Source organism: Ceraceosorus guamensis (assembly GCF_003144195.1).
Source record: "Ceraceosorus guamensis strain MCA 4658 unplaced genomic scaffold IE81scaffold_13, whole genome shotgun sequence".
In the NCBI taxonomy this organism is placed as follows: domain Eukaryota; kingdom Fungi; phylum Basidiomycota; class Exobasidiomycetes; order Ceraceosorales; family Ceraceosoraceae; genus Ceraceosorus; species Ceraceosorus guamensis.
The window spans coordinates 168,166-181,406 of NW_020290008.1; the positions used below are offsets into that span (position 1 = coordinate 168,166).

General features: G+C 54.7%; 5 protein-coding genes across 5 annotated transcripts; 3 read left to right on the forward strand and 2 right to left on the reverse strand.

Annotated features, from left to right (window-relative positions):
• Positions 1-27: 27 nt before the first annotated feature.
• On the forward strand, positions 28-1,306 carry IE81DRAFT_352769 (hypothetical protein; the record flags this gene model as incomplete). The annotated part of the gene is made up of 4 exons (XM_025516639.1): positions 28-520; positions 593-702; positions 783-792; positions 859-1,306. Coding segments are annotated over 4 exons (693 nt in total), but the record flags the coding sequence as incomplete, so codon positions are not given.
• A 1,674-nt stretch (positions 1,307-2,980) lies between these two features.
• On the forward strand, positions 2,981-3,501 carry IE81DRAFT_345883 (hypothetical protein; the record flags this gene model as incomplete). Its single annotated transcript, XM_025515970.1, has 4 exons — positions 2,981-3,068; positions 3,141-3,250; positions 3,350-3,359; positions 3,446-3,501. The coding sequence occupies 4 exons, from the start codon at positions 2,981-2,983 to the stop codon at positions 3,499-3,501; spliced, it is 264 nt and encodes an 87-aa protein (XP_025371340.1).
• Positions 3,502-6,299: 2,798 nt separating this feature from the next.
• IE81DRAFT_37120 (hypothetical protein) lies at positions 6,300-8,564 on the reverse strand. Its single transcript, XM_025517278.1, has 5 exons — positions 7,680-8,564; positions 7,550-7,572; positions 7,454-7,473; positions 7,186-7,385; positions 6,300-7,096 (listed from the first exon to the last, which is right to left on the reverse strand). Exons 1-5 carry the CDS (start codon positions 8,303-8,305, stop codon positions 6,523-6,525), a joined length of 1,443 nt encoding a protein of 480 aa, XP_025371341.1. The 5' UTR covers positions 8,306-8,564; the 3' UTR covers positions 6,300-6,522.
• A 199-nt stretch (positions 8,565-8,763) lies between these two features.
• Positions 8,764-10,553, forward strand: IE81DRAFT_365146 (hypothetical protein). Its single transcript, XM_025516914.1, has one exon. The coding sequence runs from the start codon at positions 8,853-8,855 to the stop codon at positions 10,275-10,277; it is 1,425 nt and encodes a 474-aa protein (XP_025371342.1). The 5' UTR covers positions 8,764-8,852; the 3' UTR covers positions 10,278-10,553.
• Positions 10,402-12,721, reverse strand: IE81DRAFT_321582 (hypothetical protein). The gene is made up of 5 exons (XM_025513392.1): positions 12,263-12,721; positions 11,990-12,066; positions 11,838-11,924; positions 11,024-11,763; positions 10,402-10,944 (listed from the first exon to the last, which is right to left on the reverse strand). Exons 1-5 carry the CDS (start codon positions 12,436-12,438, stop codon positions 10,720-10,722), a joined length of 1,305 nt encoding a protein of 434 aa, XP_025371343.1. The 5' UTR covers positions 12,439-12,721; the 3' UTR covers positions 10,402-10,719.
• Positions 12,722-13,241: the final 520 nt, after the last annotated feature.

Consider the following 13,241-nt stretch of genomic DNA (forward strand, 5'->3'; position numbering starts at 1 on the left):
ATGTTAGCACGAACCTCTTGAAGTCCCTCAATTCCAGATTGGCTTCTGCGTGCTTATTGGCATGGCAGCTTCTTGCGACCTGTACCCAAATCATCGGCGGTCTTTCAGGCTCATTGCCAGTCAATGATTGGCCACTGCGATCTGCGCCCGTCTGCAGTAGTAGTCATAATACTGACCAGTCCTTTCTTCCGAGCACGCCTCTTCCGTCTACCACACTCACCAATCCTATCTTGCACCAAAGCCATTCATCGTGATCCAGCAAAGATGCCTCCCAAGAAGCGCCCCCTCACGCCGTTGACCGACGAAGAGCTCTCTGAAGACGACCCGTTGACCAAGGGCAAAACGACTTCTGAGCGCCACCCGAGCATGCAGCAAGACACAGAACAAGGACAGGCATTCGTACCAAGTCCTGCACCAAGTGAGGCCGAGGCGAAGCCTGCCACACCAAAGAAAAAGTCTCGATCGGCAACAGCCAGCCCTGCAACGCCGCGCAAAGATGTGGGTTGGAGTGAAGCAGAGAGTAAGTCATTTGGGTGGATGGATTTGTGCTCTTGGTGGCGTGTCGACGAACTCTTTTCCTCGCTCCGTGCAGCTATCAAGGCGCTGCTCATCCTCTTCGCCTCGGATGGAGTGCCTTCTGTGACCAAAACCAAGAAGACTGCAATCGCGAACGCTCTGGGGCGTAGCGAGGCGGCTGTTGAGGTAAGTGAAGACGCCCAGCTTCCGATGAGATGCTCTTTCTGACGCTTTTTGCTGTGTGCTCGGACTCGCGCATCAAATAGAATTGGTTTCGTAAGTCAAGCACAGCCTCACTCTCGTCCACAGGTGTTTAAGCTCTGAGTCCTCTGTCTTCTGCAGACAAGCGAATCAAAAGGCAGATTTTGGAAATCAACACCAAGGCCGACGTCGCTGCCACGGAGTCTGGGCCAAAGATATAGATGCGGAGCCTTTACCCGTCCAAATCCTCGAAGCTCCGTAACAGCGTTGGTGGAGAAAGGCTGAACAACACCGAAATGCAGCTAGGTCGATGTAGCCGGGCCAAGCGGAGAAGAGAAAATTGCACTGCGAGAGTTATGCGCATCACGCTGCACTCCCCGCACGTCGGATCCGACCCCGCCGCAGTGAAGAGAGGTCGGATCGAGAGTCATGCACGATTTCAGAGTCAAGAGTCTTGTGCTTCTTCAGGCGATGCTTCGAATGTCTTGGTAAAACCATCGTAGCGCGATGTTGAGCCTGAAGTGGTGACAAGACTTTGCAGCCATGATTCCCATCATTCCTGACTGGACTTTGACAAGAATGATGATCATACCAACTTGACTGGTTTGTACGACGACTCCACTCACAACTCAAGCCTGCTGGGTCGCAAGCGCTCGGCGCAAAGCGGACTCACGACTGCGTCGACCGTGGATGTTGCCGCATGCTAGCCCGCTGCTGCACGCGTGCGCCGCATCATGCAGCTACGCCACTCGACTCGAGCCAAAAGTTAAATTCACGATTCGTATAGGTCAACGCGCGATGCATTTTGATTCTTGATTCAAAAATTCACATTCACGATTTCACGATTCACGATTCGTGATGTGGTTGCATGGTGACTCACGACTGTGACTGCTCTGTACGGGTGGTTGCACACGTACGGTACACAAACTAGCTGCCATGCATGCGATTTGCTTTCCTCTGACTTTCCCACCATACGTCACGTCCTTCACATCCATCTCGACCATGCACGGAGGACGTACTTCACTGCTGAATCAGAATACAAGCACGAGGAGGGGCGCTTTCGGATCTCGAGCAATGATACTTTTCAATCACGAAGTCGAAGCAGTGCCAACGCCGCTGTCATCCCTTATTCGGCTGCGGCCAAGTATGGTTCGATGTTCACAAGTTCTTTGCATATCGGCGGTCGCTATGATGTTGTGCCTCCCAATCTCCGACATAATCTTGAACATTGATTGGCACTGCGAGCATCGCATCGTTCTACGTCTATGCAATCATGAGATACGACGTTCATGAATGCAGCGCTCTCATACACGACTACTACTATAGAAAGGCGTGTGGTCTGCGTCCGCACACCACATACACCACATGGCGCAGGGCACTCGTGATCGCTTGTCGTCTGAACCAAAGTCTTGAGTCAAAGATTGCAATTCCAATTCACGATTGAAACAAGAACAAGCGAAAGGGCTGCTCGGGACGCGTCATAAACCTGACTTTGACTGAGCCTACTCAAGACTCTTGACTCGATCATGCGCCTAACGCATCTTGATCCAAAATTGCGATCACGAATGCAACGGATGCTGCCTATAGCTGTTGCATGGCACAACCTTGGAGTATCTAACGAGTGAATCAAGAATGATACAAGAGGTGATTCTTGCCTTTTGCGTCTTACCAATCTCAATTCACGTGAATCTGATTACCTTTGATAGAAAGTGTGATGTGCTGGCTGACACATGTGTCAGTGCAATTCGGATGCACCCTCGAATTGTGAATGCAGGTCGAATGCAGCTAGGGTGTCGACTCGGTCATAGGATATCCCTGCTGCAATTTACTTCAAGTTGCTCGGGAATCCTCGACCGTGAGAAGTTGCAATCGAGGGGCAACTCTTGCCCGCCAGCGCATCGCGGAGGCGGACGCGCCCAGCTAAGCCCCTTCTATCAACAATGCGAATGGTGATTGGCTTAACGTCTTTTGATGCACATCATTCAATCACAATGATTCGTGATTAGAGGGACGAGTTCTCCCCACGTCGCAAGGCACAGCTATACTCTTGACTGTATCGTCTCTGCAGATGGAATTCAAAGCGTCTAACAGCTTCTACCGTACTGCAGGCGGATGGAATCATCTCCATTGGTGCTCCCGTCCGCATCCTGCACACGCCTCCATCCATTCTTTGCATCTCCGCCGGTGATTCCACGTCTAAGCATCAGCGCACTTACTGACACCTACACCTCCTCCTTCGGTCTTCGAATCGCCTTGCACCGACATGAGCTCTCCCAAACAAGCAAGTTCCTCCTCTCGTAATACGCCAGGGACTCCAGGTCGTGCAGCAAGCGGCTGGACTGAGGGTGAGAGTGAGTCTGCATGGACATTGTCGGACGACGATAGCACGGAGTCAAGCTTGACATGCGATGTTTTTCCTTCAGCTACGCAAGGCTTGCTGCTCATGCTGCTCGCTAGCGGCAATCTCTCGCTTAGCAAAGACAAGAAGGCAATCATCAGCAAGATGCTGGGTCGCAGCGAAAAATCTGTCGAGGTGAGTCACAGTATCGCTCAAGCATAGCGATCGTGTGCGCCTCCCAAGGCTGCAAAAGTACTGAAACTCTTTTCCCCTTCTTGTGCCTTTCACGGACAGATGTGGTGGCGTAAATGATGAAGAGTGTGCCTCGGACAGCTACAATCAGACGTACTGACACCAAGCCAATGTATTTGCGTCGCCGTCGCTCCCCAGATGGCAAAATGCGCAAGCTCTTGTCAGAGCTGGAAGCTCGGGTCGGCAAGGACTGAGGGCATCGAGTAGGATGAGATTCAAGTCGTGAGTGTCGTATTCGGCAAGTCTCATTTCTGTTTAGTAGCTTCCGCGCCTCTCTTCGCTTATGCAGTCCAGCCGTGCTTTCAGTAGGGGCTAAAGGTCCTTACAATACATTCCTCGACTTTTGTCAGCTTCCTAGCATTGGGCAGAGAAGCCGCCGGCTTGCGAACGCAAGGTTTCAGAAGCTCATACCATCAGCAAAGAACCTTGCCGCATCCATGCTCATAGGACGTCCCGCCTGACGTAGTCATCCCATCTCCACATGTTCACCATGCAAGGCACCCCGGCGCATAATGTCGCATGGCCAAATGTCAGCCACCTTGATGCTTGGATACATCTTCCTGTCGTGCTCCACATGATGCGTGGGTCTGAACGCTAACAACGTGAGCCTTCCACTCCACTCAGAGAGGCTGAGAAGACTTCTGGGTAGGTCGCGCGGTCGGGCAATTGATCTGTGCGCTTAGTATGCATGCGGCTGAGGCAGGAAGCTCCGATTCGCGCTTGACATGCGGAGTGAACACTTTGATTGTGCTCCAGTCCGAGTGAGAGCTGACGCCGACAGAGGCGACAAGTATCGGATTGCGGTTCACCTGTGGGAGCGCCCTGCAGACACCGATCCACGAAGGCAGCGTGACTGTCGTTACCGCTTACGAGTCGCGTTTAGGGCTTTGGGCGGCTGTAAGCGGCTAAGCGCGCAAGTGCTTGCTGACTGCGCCGGTGGATGTTGATGTCAATGAGTCTATCTACGTGCTGCGCGTGCTCGCCATACATGACGTGAATGCTCTCAACCACCCGCATATATCTTCCGAGCAGTGATCGTACTGCTGCCGACCACCGTACGCACCAATAAGTCGCCCACTGGAATACCTTAGAGACACTCGATCACCGCACTGTCATCATCGACCATTCCATCAGACCATTTCAGCAGACAGATCGACATCATGCCGAAAGAAGAGCCACATACCAGTCCTGCAAAGCGCGGTACGCCATCAAGTCAACCTGCTTCGCCTTCTAAGCGAGTCGCTGGAACCAGCGGAGGAGGTGCAGGGCCCAAGTGGACGTTGGAGGATAGTGAGTCTCGATGGTAATGACTCCCATCCTCTATCCTGACCATTACTGAAGCTCGTAGTCCTCTCTTCTTTGACAGAATACACACTCGTGCTTGGACTGTTGCACCTGAACAACGCGGCCAACCTGCCCGAAGCTCAGCGCACCGAACTTGGTAGGCTGATCGGCAAGACCCCCTCTGCAGTCAGTGTGAGTGAATGAGGCTTGAATTGTATGCAGTCGCATGTCTGCGCAGATGGAGATTTGATCGATGTTCACGCCTTCACCTGCCTGCTCCGCTTTCTTCTCCTGCAGACATTCATGTGTGAGTGTGAAGCACGGAGGTGCTTACCGTGTCCTTTAGCTCAAAACGATGCCCACATCCCAAATTTTAGACCGTGGACTTCGACAAGATATCGCCAAGCTAGAGAAGAGCTTGAAGGATCAAAAAGGAGGGGGAGCAAGCTAGAATGAAGCCGCAAGCGGCCAAAAGGTAGGAATCTCTTTGGCACTCCCGAGTACGCGGTGGATGCATCGCTTTTGCGTGCGATATGCATGCGTTCTCCATCTTCATGCACGACGTCTCTACGATCATTGTGATTCGACTGCGCTTGTGACTTGATCGCCGAGAGTGTCGCAAGTGGGTGATGATTTCTGTGATCAGCATGATCCATGTGTGAGTGATGCAAGCTAGGCAGCGTCGTGGTAGGCTCCCAGCGATTGTGTAGCTATAGGTAGTCTGAGTCCCATTTGTGGATGCGTTTCATCAGCATATATAGTTCGGCGCACGTGCGGGTCATACACGCGCGGCGCGACGCGAATCATGGATAGAGTTTCCAGCAATCGTAGATCCATCGTGGTGAGATATGGTCGAGCACCGCGCCGGAACCTTGTACGCTCCCGTTCCTCTTCCCCTCTTCCCCACTTCGCCGATTTGAATATCAACTACGGCGTGTTCGGTAGCCAGCACGACACCCAATTCGTCTTCGACGCTCGACTGTCTTCATTGTCTTCTGCTACCATCTCGCATGCAAAGAATGAGCAGCCCACGCAAACGAGTCAAGCAAGAGCCGAGTCTCGACAGTGATGGCACCCAGGGACCGCCGACTCCGTCCAAGGTGGCAAGAGCATCTTCCAGATCAGGAGGCACCTCAGCTCCCGGCACGCCCAGCAGGTCCAAAAGCGATGCAGGGCTGTCAGCGGCTTGGTCCATTGAGGAGCGTGAGTAGCACAAGCAGCGTGCCTATCTGACCGACACCTGCTGACCGCGTTCCACTGCTGCTTCATGCGCCAATCGATCACAATGGAAGAAAGACGAGCTTTGCTGGCATACATTGCGCTCCAAGGCAGTTCGGGCATGTCGCGCGCCAACGAGGAAGCGATTGGTAGACTGCTTGGCCGAAGTGATCGCTCTATCCATGTAAGTAATCGGGATGGCCTCAAAGCAAACGCTTGGTTGCATTCAGACCTGGAGCGCTCGGCGTAATTGCAGCGAAGAGTCATCCGGCACGCAGGATTCTCGCTTACTCAAAGTTCCCCGCGCTGCCTCCATCTCTTCTAGAATTGGTGGCGTGAGTAGCTCAGCAGGAGTGGATCGGGGCCGTTCTTTTGCTGACTCTCTGCTGCTAATTGCACGCCAGTCAAGATCCGCAAAGAACTGTCGCAGGTGGAAGATGAAATGAAGGCGGACGCATCCAGTAGCTCGAAGAATTGAGCCGAGCACGACTAGGAAGCAGCGGTCACTTTCCGACTCAATTCGGCGCACAGGAGCACCACGCATGGCACTGATCTAGGTTCGTGGCCGGTGACTTAAAGGTTCTGCTGAGATATGTAGAGAAGGAGCCAAAGGTACTATACGATAGGCTGGAGACGCGCGTTGCTGGGGTCGAATTCGATATGGTCCTTTGATCGTCCGCAAAGGTGGTGCAAAAGCTAAACAACTACCCCTGTCAAGGTTGAAGAGGAGCCTTTGGAGTGACAGGGCTATTCTCCTCCCATCCCCAATCGAAGGGCTCCTGTCCTTGACCTGCATTCTCGACTTTGCCACCCTGTTCTTCAATCGATTTTGGCGCCTTTACTGAGTCCGGCGCTGGTGTAGAATTTGAAGCAGGGCGAGACGAAGAGGAAGAATCGCGTGCATTCGCAGATGTATCGAAGGGTTGTGAATGGAGTGAGGGGTTGAACGAGTCCGTCGTGTCGAAATGATCGGGATCAGGCGAGGGAAAAGAAGAAGTGGCAGAATCATCAACATCCGGCTCTTTGTTGAGTAGTAGGCTATCCGCTTCCCTTTCGCCTCTACCGGGTGTGGTGCGCCTCTCATCAACGTACTCTGGTCTTGACGCTCCGCTCGACTGTGCGGGCTGTGAGCTCGCCCCATCGGCTCGCCCCCTGTCTGGGCGAGCGCGCCTCACACTTCCTTGTCGAGAGCCGAGCATTGGCGAGCTGTCTGCTTCCAAAGATCCCTCTAGGCCCTCCTCTGCATCATATGTGGACAGTATTGCTTGTGTCTCGCGCCAGACAAACCTAGAAGAGGAGTGAGAATGAGTCTCAGCTTCCAGACAAGTTCTCCGCTGTCCACTCCAAGAACTTGTGTAGCAACGCCAAAGACTCACCATCCAGTGGCAGCTCCGATGGCACTGCCTCCGAGGATGTATGCTATGTTGAGCATACGTGCATGCCAGTCCAACTCTTGCCGGGCGCCGCTGTCCAAAAGCTCTCTTGTCCTCGCCCCTACAAAGCAGTGCAGCAGCAGCTTTGGAGTGATCATCGCTGTAGCTACGAGGAAATGAAAGAAGCTGACAGACTCCATGGACTGAGGGTGAAGACTGCATTTAAGCGTTTGCGTATCCCTTTACAGGCAGCTGTTTGGTTCCGACTCACTGCAAAGAAGAGGTTCGAGTCTGAGGCCGAAGAGCAGGCGACCAAATCAGTGCCTGAAGCACTGCCGTTTAGTACAGGTCGAAGCGCCGTACTCACAACAGAAGGGGAAGGGGCTGAAGCTGAAGCGCTCGAATGGGTCCGCAAATAGAGCAGCCGGTGAGCGCGAGACTGCAGGAAGGACGGGGCTGCTACCGACCAAGAATGTGGCTTCCACTCCAGCACTTACCGTATGAGCACCACCATGGCTAGACCCTTGTCCCGGATAGCGAGCTGAACGGCATTCCACCTCCGATCATCCGTGACATTCGTAATGACTTTCCAACTCTTTCCAGGACCCTTGACGATGAATCTGAGCAGAGCGAAAGCAATGCTCGCCCCCAGCAGACATCCAACAGCGGCCAAAGTCCAAGCCTCAAAAAGGCCGTGTGTTCCCTTGGGCTCTATGGACGCGGAGCCGTATGCCAGCCCGCAAAGCGTGACGGCACTACCGTATCCCGGAAGAGGAGGTATTGAGAGTATGACGAGAGCGCTCAGGAGATAGAGCTTTCCCTGGCTCGACGCAGAGATCTGACTTGCAAGGCCGCCCAGCAACGAGGCAATCTTCTCTGGTCCTAGAATCAATGCCGTCAACGCCAGCCCTCCATACATGGCACCCAATGCAAGTACTGCCAACCGCGCTCTGAGAGTCGCAGCTGTCCACCATTCTATCGACGACTGAATTAGCCTTTGCGCGAACGCTATCCACCAACCAGGAGATAGCAAGGACCTGAAAGTGGCTTCACCGAAGCGGGAATTCATGCCCGATCCAGCTGGACGCCAGGCGTGAGTCTGTTGTCGCCTGCTGCAAGGCATATTCAGCCAGCTGGGAGACTTGAGTCGCGAGCCGAAATGATGGGGGGACCCCTGCACAGAGCGTTTCCTGTCGTCTCGCTTGGAAGAGGTTGGATGCTGGTCTCGTGATGCGCTTCTGCGCTAGCCTGATCCGCTCCGAGAGCCGAAGCAGGGCCGTGTGCGGTGTGAACAAGCCTCTCCTTCTGGTGAAATCAGCGCACTTGATCGAAGCCAGGCTGCGACCCTCCAGGTGGCTGCAAGGCTAGGAGATGGTGATGGTCAACGGGCTTGATAGAGGCCGCTTGATGGCACCTCCCCAGCGATTCTGATGACTGCAGGCGCTCGTTAATCGACAGGTGCGCGCTGAGCGTCTAGTTGCACCGCATGGCTCGAGCACCAGTGGGCATGCATGCGCACAGCTCACGTCGGCAACGTCTTTGCGCCCTTGCTAGGCTCTCACCCCTTCACGACTCCTGCCACCTTCTCCCACACCGACGCGCACAAGTGCTGGTTGCTCTGGTCTGTCGATGTGATCACGCTTTACTCCCCTGGCAAAAGTTGCGAGTAGATGAGCCAAGCGGAGAGCTCGGCTGCTGGTCGCTCGGCTGGCGCTGGAGGAAGCAGGACCATCTCAGCGCTCTCGCAAGCAGTGTCACAACTATCGCGGACGTCACGAAGCGGGCAGGATGGAGCGGGCTCAAGCTTGGAAATCGGCGAAGATGCGGACGTGGATGCATACATTGGTCAGATGCTCTTGGAAGATGCCAGAGCTCGAGCAGGGGGGTCATCATTCAGAAATCGCACCTCAAGTTCCGCACCTTCTCAGGCTAGAGCTGCCCCAACCAACAAAGGCTTTCTCGCCAGAGTGATCAATCAGGTAGATGGTCACAACAGAGCCGTTTTGGCCAGACAAGGCCACTCCGGTGACTGGTCCGAAGCAGAACAGAAGCACCTGCGAGACAGCACCACTTCCACCTCTTCGGTGAGGAGGCCGTCTTCCAGAGAAAGAGGGGGCGAAGAACCCCTTCGCTGGGCAGATGTGCAAAGCGACGGAAGACGCAGAGACAATCCGCGCAAGGCAGAAGCGGGCATCTTGGATGCTAGAGAGCAAGAGTTGAAAGCCAGATTGACAAGACCGCGAGCGGGCGATGCCGGGAGCCCCAAGTCGGAAAGGGGCTCGGAAACTCCATATGACGCTGTACCTGAGGAAAGCCAAGCTTCAAGTAGACGTCAGAGATTTGTGCAGCAAGACGACATCCATCATCTACCCGACCTTTCGCGCGAGGACGCAAAATCTACTCGGTCCAGGCGCGGCTCACATCACCGAAGCTCGGATGCACCAAGACACGACGAGGGTGACCGAGCCGCCCGTCTACCGGACGCTGAGCGCGAGCTGTACAGCTCCAAGATGGATCGCTACTTCGAGCCGGATTACGATGCCGCGCTAGATGCTGCTCACGTGGGAGATGCAGGTATAGAGGATGGTCAAGAGGGCGAGATGCTTCGCGAAACGGGTTGGGAAAAGATGTGGGAGGTCGTCAAGGAGCGAAGAGAGCGAAAGGAGAAGGAGGACCGCGAGCGAAAGGAGCGTAAAGTTATGAGAGAGCAAAAGAGACGGAGGAGGTCAGAAAGGAAGCAAGACACAGAATCACCGGTGGAGAAGGACAAGACGACACGCTATGGTCGCTCCAGACACGGGTCCCATCGCGGTCACCACAAAGAAGGCTCTGAAAAATCCGACCGCCATCTACGTGACAATGAACACTCGTCGCGCCACGAAGCTGGCGAGAAATCAAAGTCCAGGCGCCATCGAGGCGCCTCGCCTGCTTCTGAATCCTCATCAGACTCACGAAGAGCTAAGCGAAGCAAAGTGAGAGGGGCGCGACCTGCGTCGCCGAAGATAAGGGAGTGGGACACGGGCAAGCCGAGTGGGGTCTCTCCACCCCCGGCAAAAGTGAGAGAATGGGATATGGGAAAGAGGAGTCCGTTCTGAGCTCGCGCTGCTCTATCCGAGAGCGTTGCTTCAGTTGAATATTTCCACCCAATGATCGCGAAGTCAACAAGAAGCGGTCAGACTTTTCTAGCATAATGTACAACATCATACAGTCAGAAAATGCATCGCCACATGAAGCGTGCATCGCGTTATCGCGACTCAGCGCCGTGCATAGTATTTCCTGGGTCACGTCGACGGCCGACATGGGGATGGGAATTAGCAAGAAGAGAGAAGGCGCTATATTAGCAAGTCCGAGGTTGTGTGTTCCGAGTGCAGTGCCCTTGCATGCTGGTGGGGAAGCTTTCGTTCCGAGTGGGATCGACCGAGGGCGTCATCAAGACTTGCTTAGGCTTCGGTGCTGAATCAGCTATGATACGATTCGATGCAAGGGTGAGGAGGCGCGCTTCCTAAGATTAGAGAGAAAGCCTTGCTACGAAAGATCTCAGCGATTCTTGGCCCAGACTCCAGCATCTTGAAAGGAAGAGATCATCTCCTCAAAGCCGCTATCGTCCAGCCTTCTAGCAGGCTTCCAGCCAATGACATTCTTGATCTTGGTGGTCTCGAGCGCGATCGTCCGTTGAGCGACGGCTTCAGTGTCCAAAAAGAGCGTAAAAGGCGTGCTCGTGATTTCCGTCTGTGCCATGATCTTGGCGACCATTTCGGAGTGCTACAAAGCGAGTGTCAATGACTGCAATCAGCGCCAGCTGAAACCGCAGACGCTTCATCTCATCGCTATCACTACTCACCTTCTCGTTCATTTCATCCACCACGCTGCTCAAATTCAGCTTGGCCCAGGCATTGATAGCGGCATTGACAAAACCAGTTTCCACACCAAAGAACGATCCGATGGCATCTAGCAGCTTCTGTTGATTAGTGTCCTCATCATCCGCCACATTAAAGACCGGCACAGTGGGCACTTTGGCTCTTGGACAGCAGTTGGGTAGATCCTGATTCCACTCCACGTTCAAGCCTTTCCCTTTGTCCCTAGGAGAGATAGCTGGCAGCTTCTCTCCCGCTTGTGAATCTGCGGCGGCTCGGTCTCGTTGCGCGAGCCAGCGAGCCACGCTCCAAGCAGCAGTGCACCAATCTTGGGAGTGCAGAGTGTTGAGTCTGAGGTCTCCGCTCCACAAGATCTTGATGGGTTCCTTTTCTATCCTGTACACCTCGCCGAGCGCTAGTCTAGGCGGCAATTCCCCATGGTACTGAGCTGGACCCCAAACACCCGCAGAGCGCAGAATGGCGGCGGGCAAACCTTCGATGGATGCCACAGCTCGCTCTGCTTCGTAGTAGAAGTACGCTCGGGGTCCCTTTGGGAGTGATCGTTTGCTCACATCCGACGACTCTTGGATCAAGCCCTCGTCCACTTTCGACTTCCAAAAAGGCGGGGTATCCCTCACGTATGCTTTAACACCTGCCTTCTGAGCGAGAGCTGCGAGCGATCCTGCAAGCTTGACCGTGCGCTCGAGCAGAAGCTGGGCCGGCACGTCTGCATTCAAGGAAGCAGGGAAGCACGCTGTCAGGCTTGCAAGCATACTGGCCTTCCGATGCCGCTTTACTCACCACTGCTTACGATCCCTTCCCCAGTGAGGTCGAATGCGAAGTCAAAGGGCCCGGATGCACTCGGCTCAAATACGCGCGCCGCGGTGGCTACAAGGAAGGGGTGCAGCGATGAGAGACTTGAGACGAGTATCAGATGAGGTGTGTGGACTTACCAGGGATGTTCAAATTCGCCTGCTGATACTCCACGCGAGCATCCGAAATTGCGGCGATGGTCGGAGGGTCAACGAATCTTTTAAAGTGGCCGAGGAAGGCAATTTGTTCAGCATGTGTGCCCCGGCGGCTCTCAGGCTGTCATGACCTCCTTTGCGACTGCGCCGTGATGTCCAAGGGCTCGGCCGCTTTCCTTGCTGGACAGGCGCAGCTCAGACATGGCAGCGGACTCGCTCCTCTCCTTTCACGAGCCAGAGTGACTCGAGTCGACTCACGTGGAGCTGCCCTCTTTGGCGATCAAGAACTTGTCCACCATGCGGACATGCTTCACTGTCGGTCCACCCAACCTAGCCGGTTCATCCGATAAGAGCCAAGCGAGCAGCGGACGAGCCAGATGGGTCACACCGCCTAGGATGAGCACGTTGACCTCCGAAGGAAGCGAATCTGTCATGATGACAGGTGATCAGCAGGCTGAGGGAGCGCACCTCGTGGATTTAGAGAGCGGATACGCGGTGAGGTTATCCCGTGAAGAGGTGAGGGGATGGAGATCGGGTCCAGAGTAGTAGGACAATAGGAAAGAGAAGAGGTCAGGGGAGGATCGAGTTGTGGATGTGGTGAGCGTGAGAAGAGGTGATGGTGGTGAGCCACGTTGGGCTGTCTGAATCGTGAATCGAAGCTCTTCAAAGCTGTGCTGGTGCTGCGTGGAATGAGCGGGACCGAATGAGCGGGCAGCATGCCGCCGCTGATCTCGACCCACGCAAGGCGAACCTTTAATTGCGCATGATCGAGCGCGCACCGTCAGCATAAGCGGCCGTGCGAGCGGCCCGAGCGTAATGCGCCTGCATGAAGGGAGTCACAGTCGCGATTAGACTTTGAGCGCGACGACCTGGGGTGCGGGCAAAGCGACGCAGAAATTCATGAACAGTGACCCAATGGCCCCTGCAGAGCCACATTGACAGCGGAAATTCCACGATGGCTTGACGATCATGATGTCCCGAAGTCGAAGCACATTCACACGGAAGGAGCGCTCGCAAGGATCTGAGCTGATTCGCCGACTCGCTTCGACCGCGAACAACGAGCGTGAATCGTCACGGCCGGGCCGGGTGCGCGTCAACGAGTCGAGCAAGCAGGCGAGTCGGGTCAGAGAGTACTCGCAACTGTCGAGATTGTGAGCTCGGTAGGTCGAGCCGAGAGGGATGATGCGCATAGGCGCATAGACGTGATATGCAAGGGGCAAGCAGTGTGAGTGTGAGT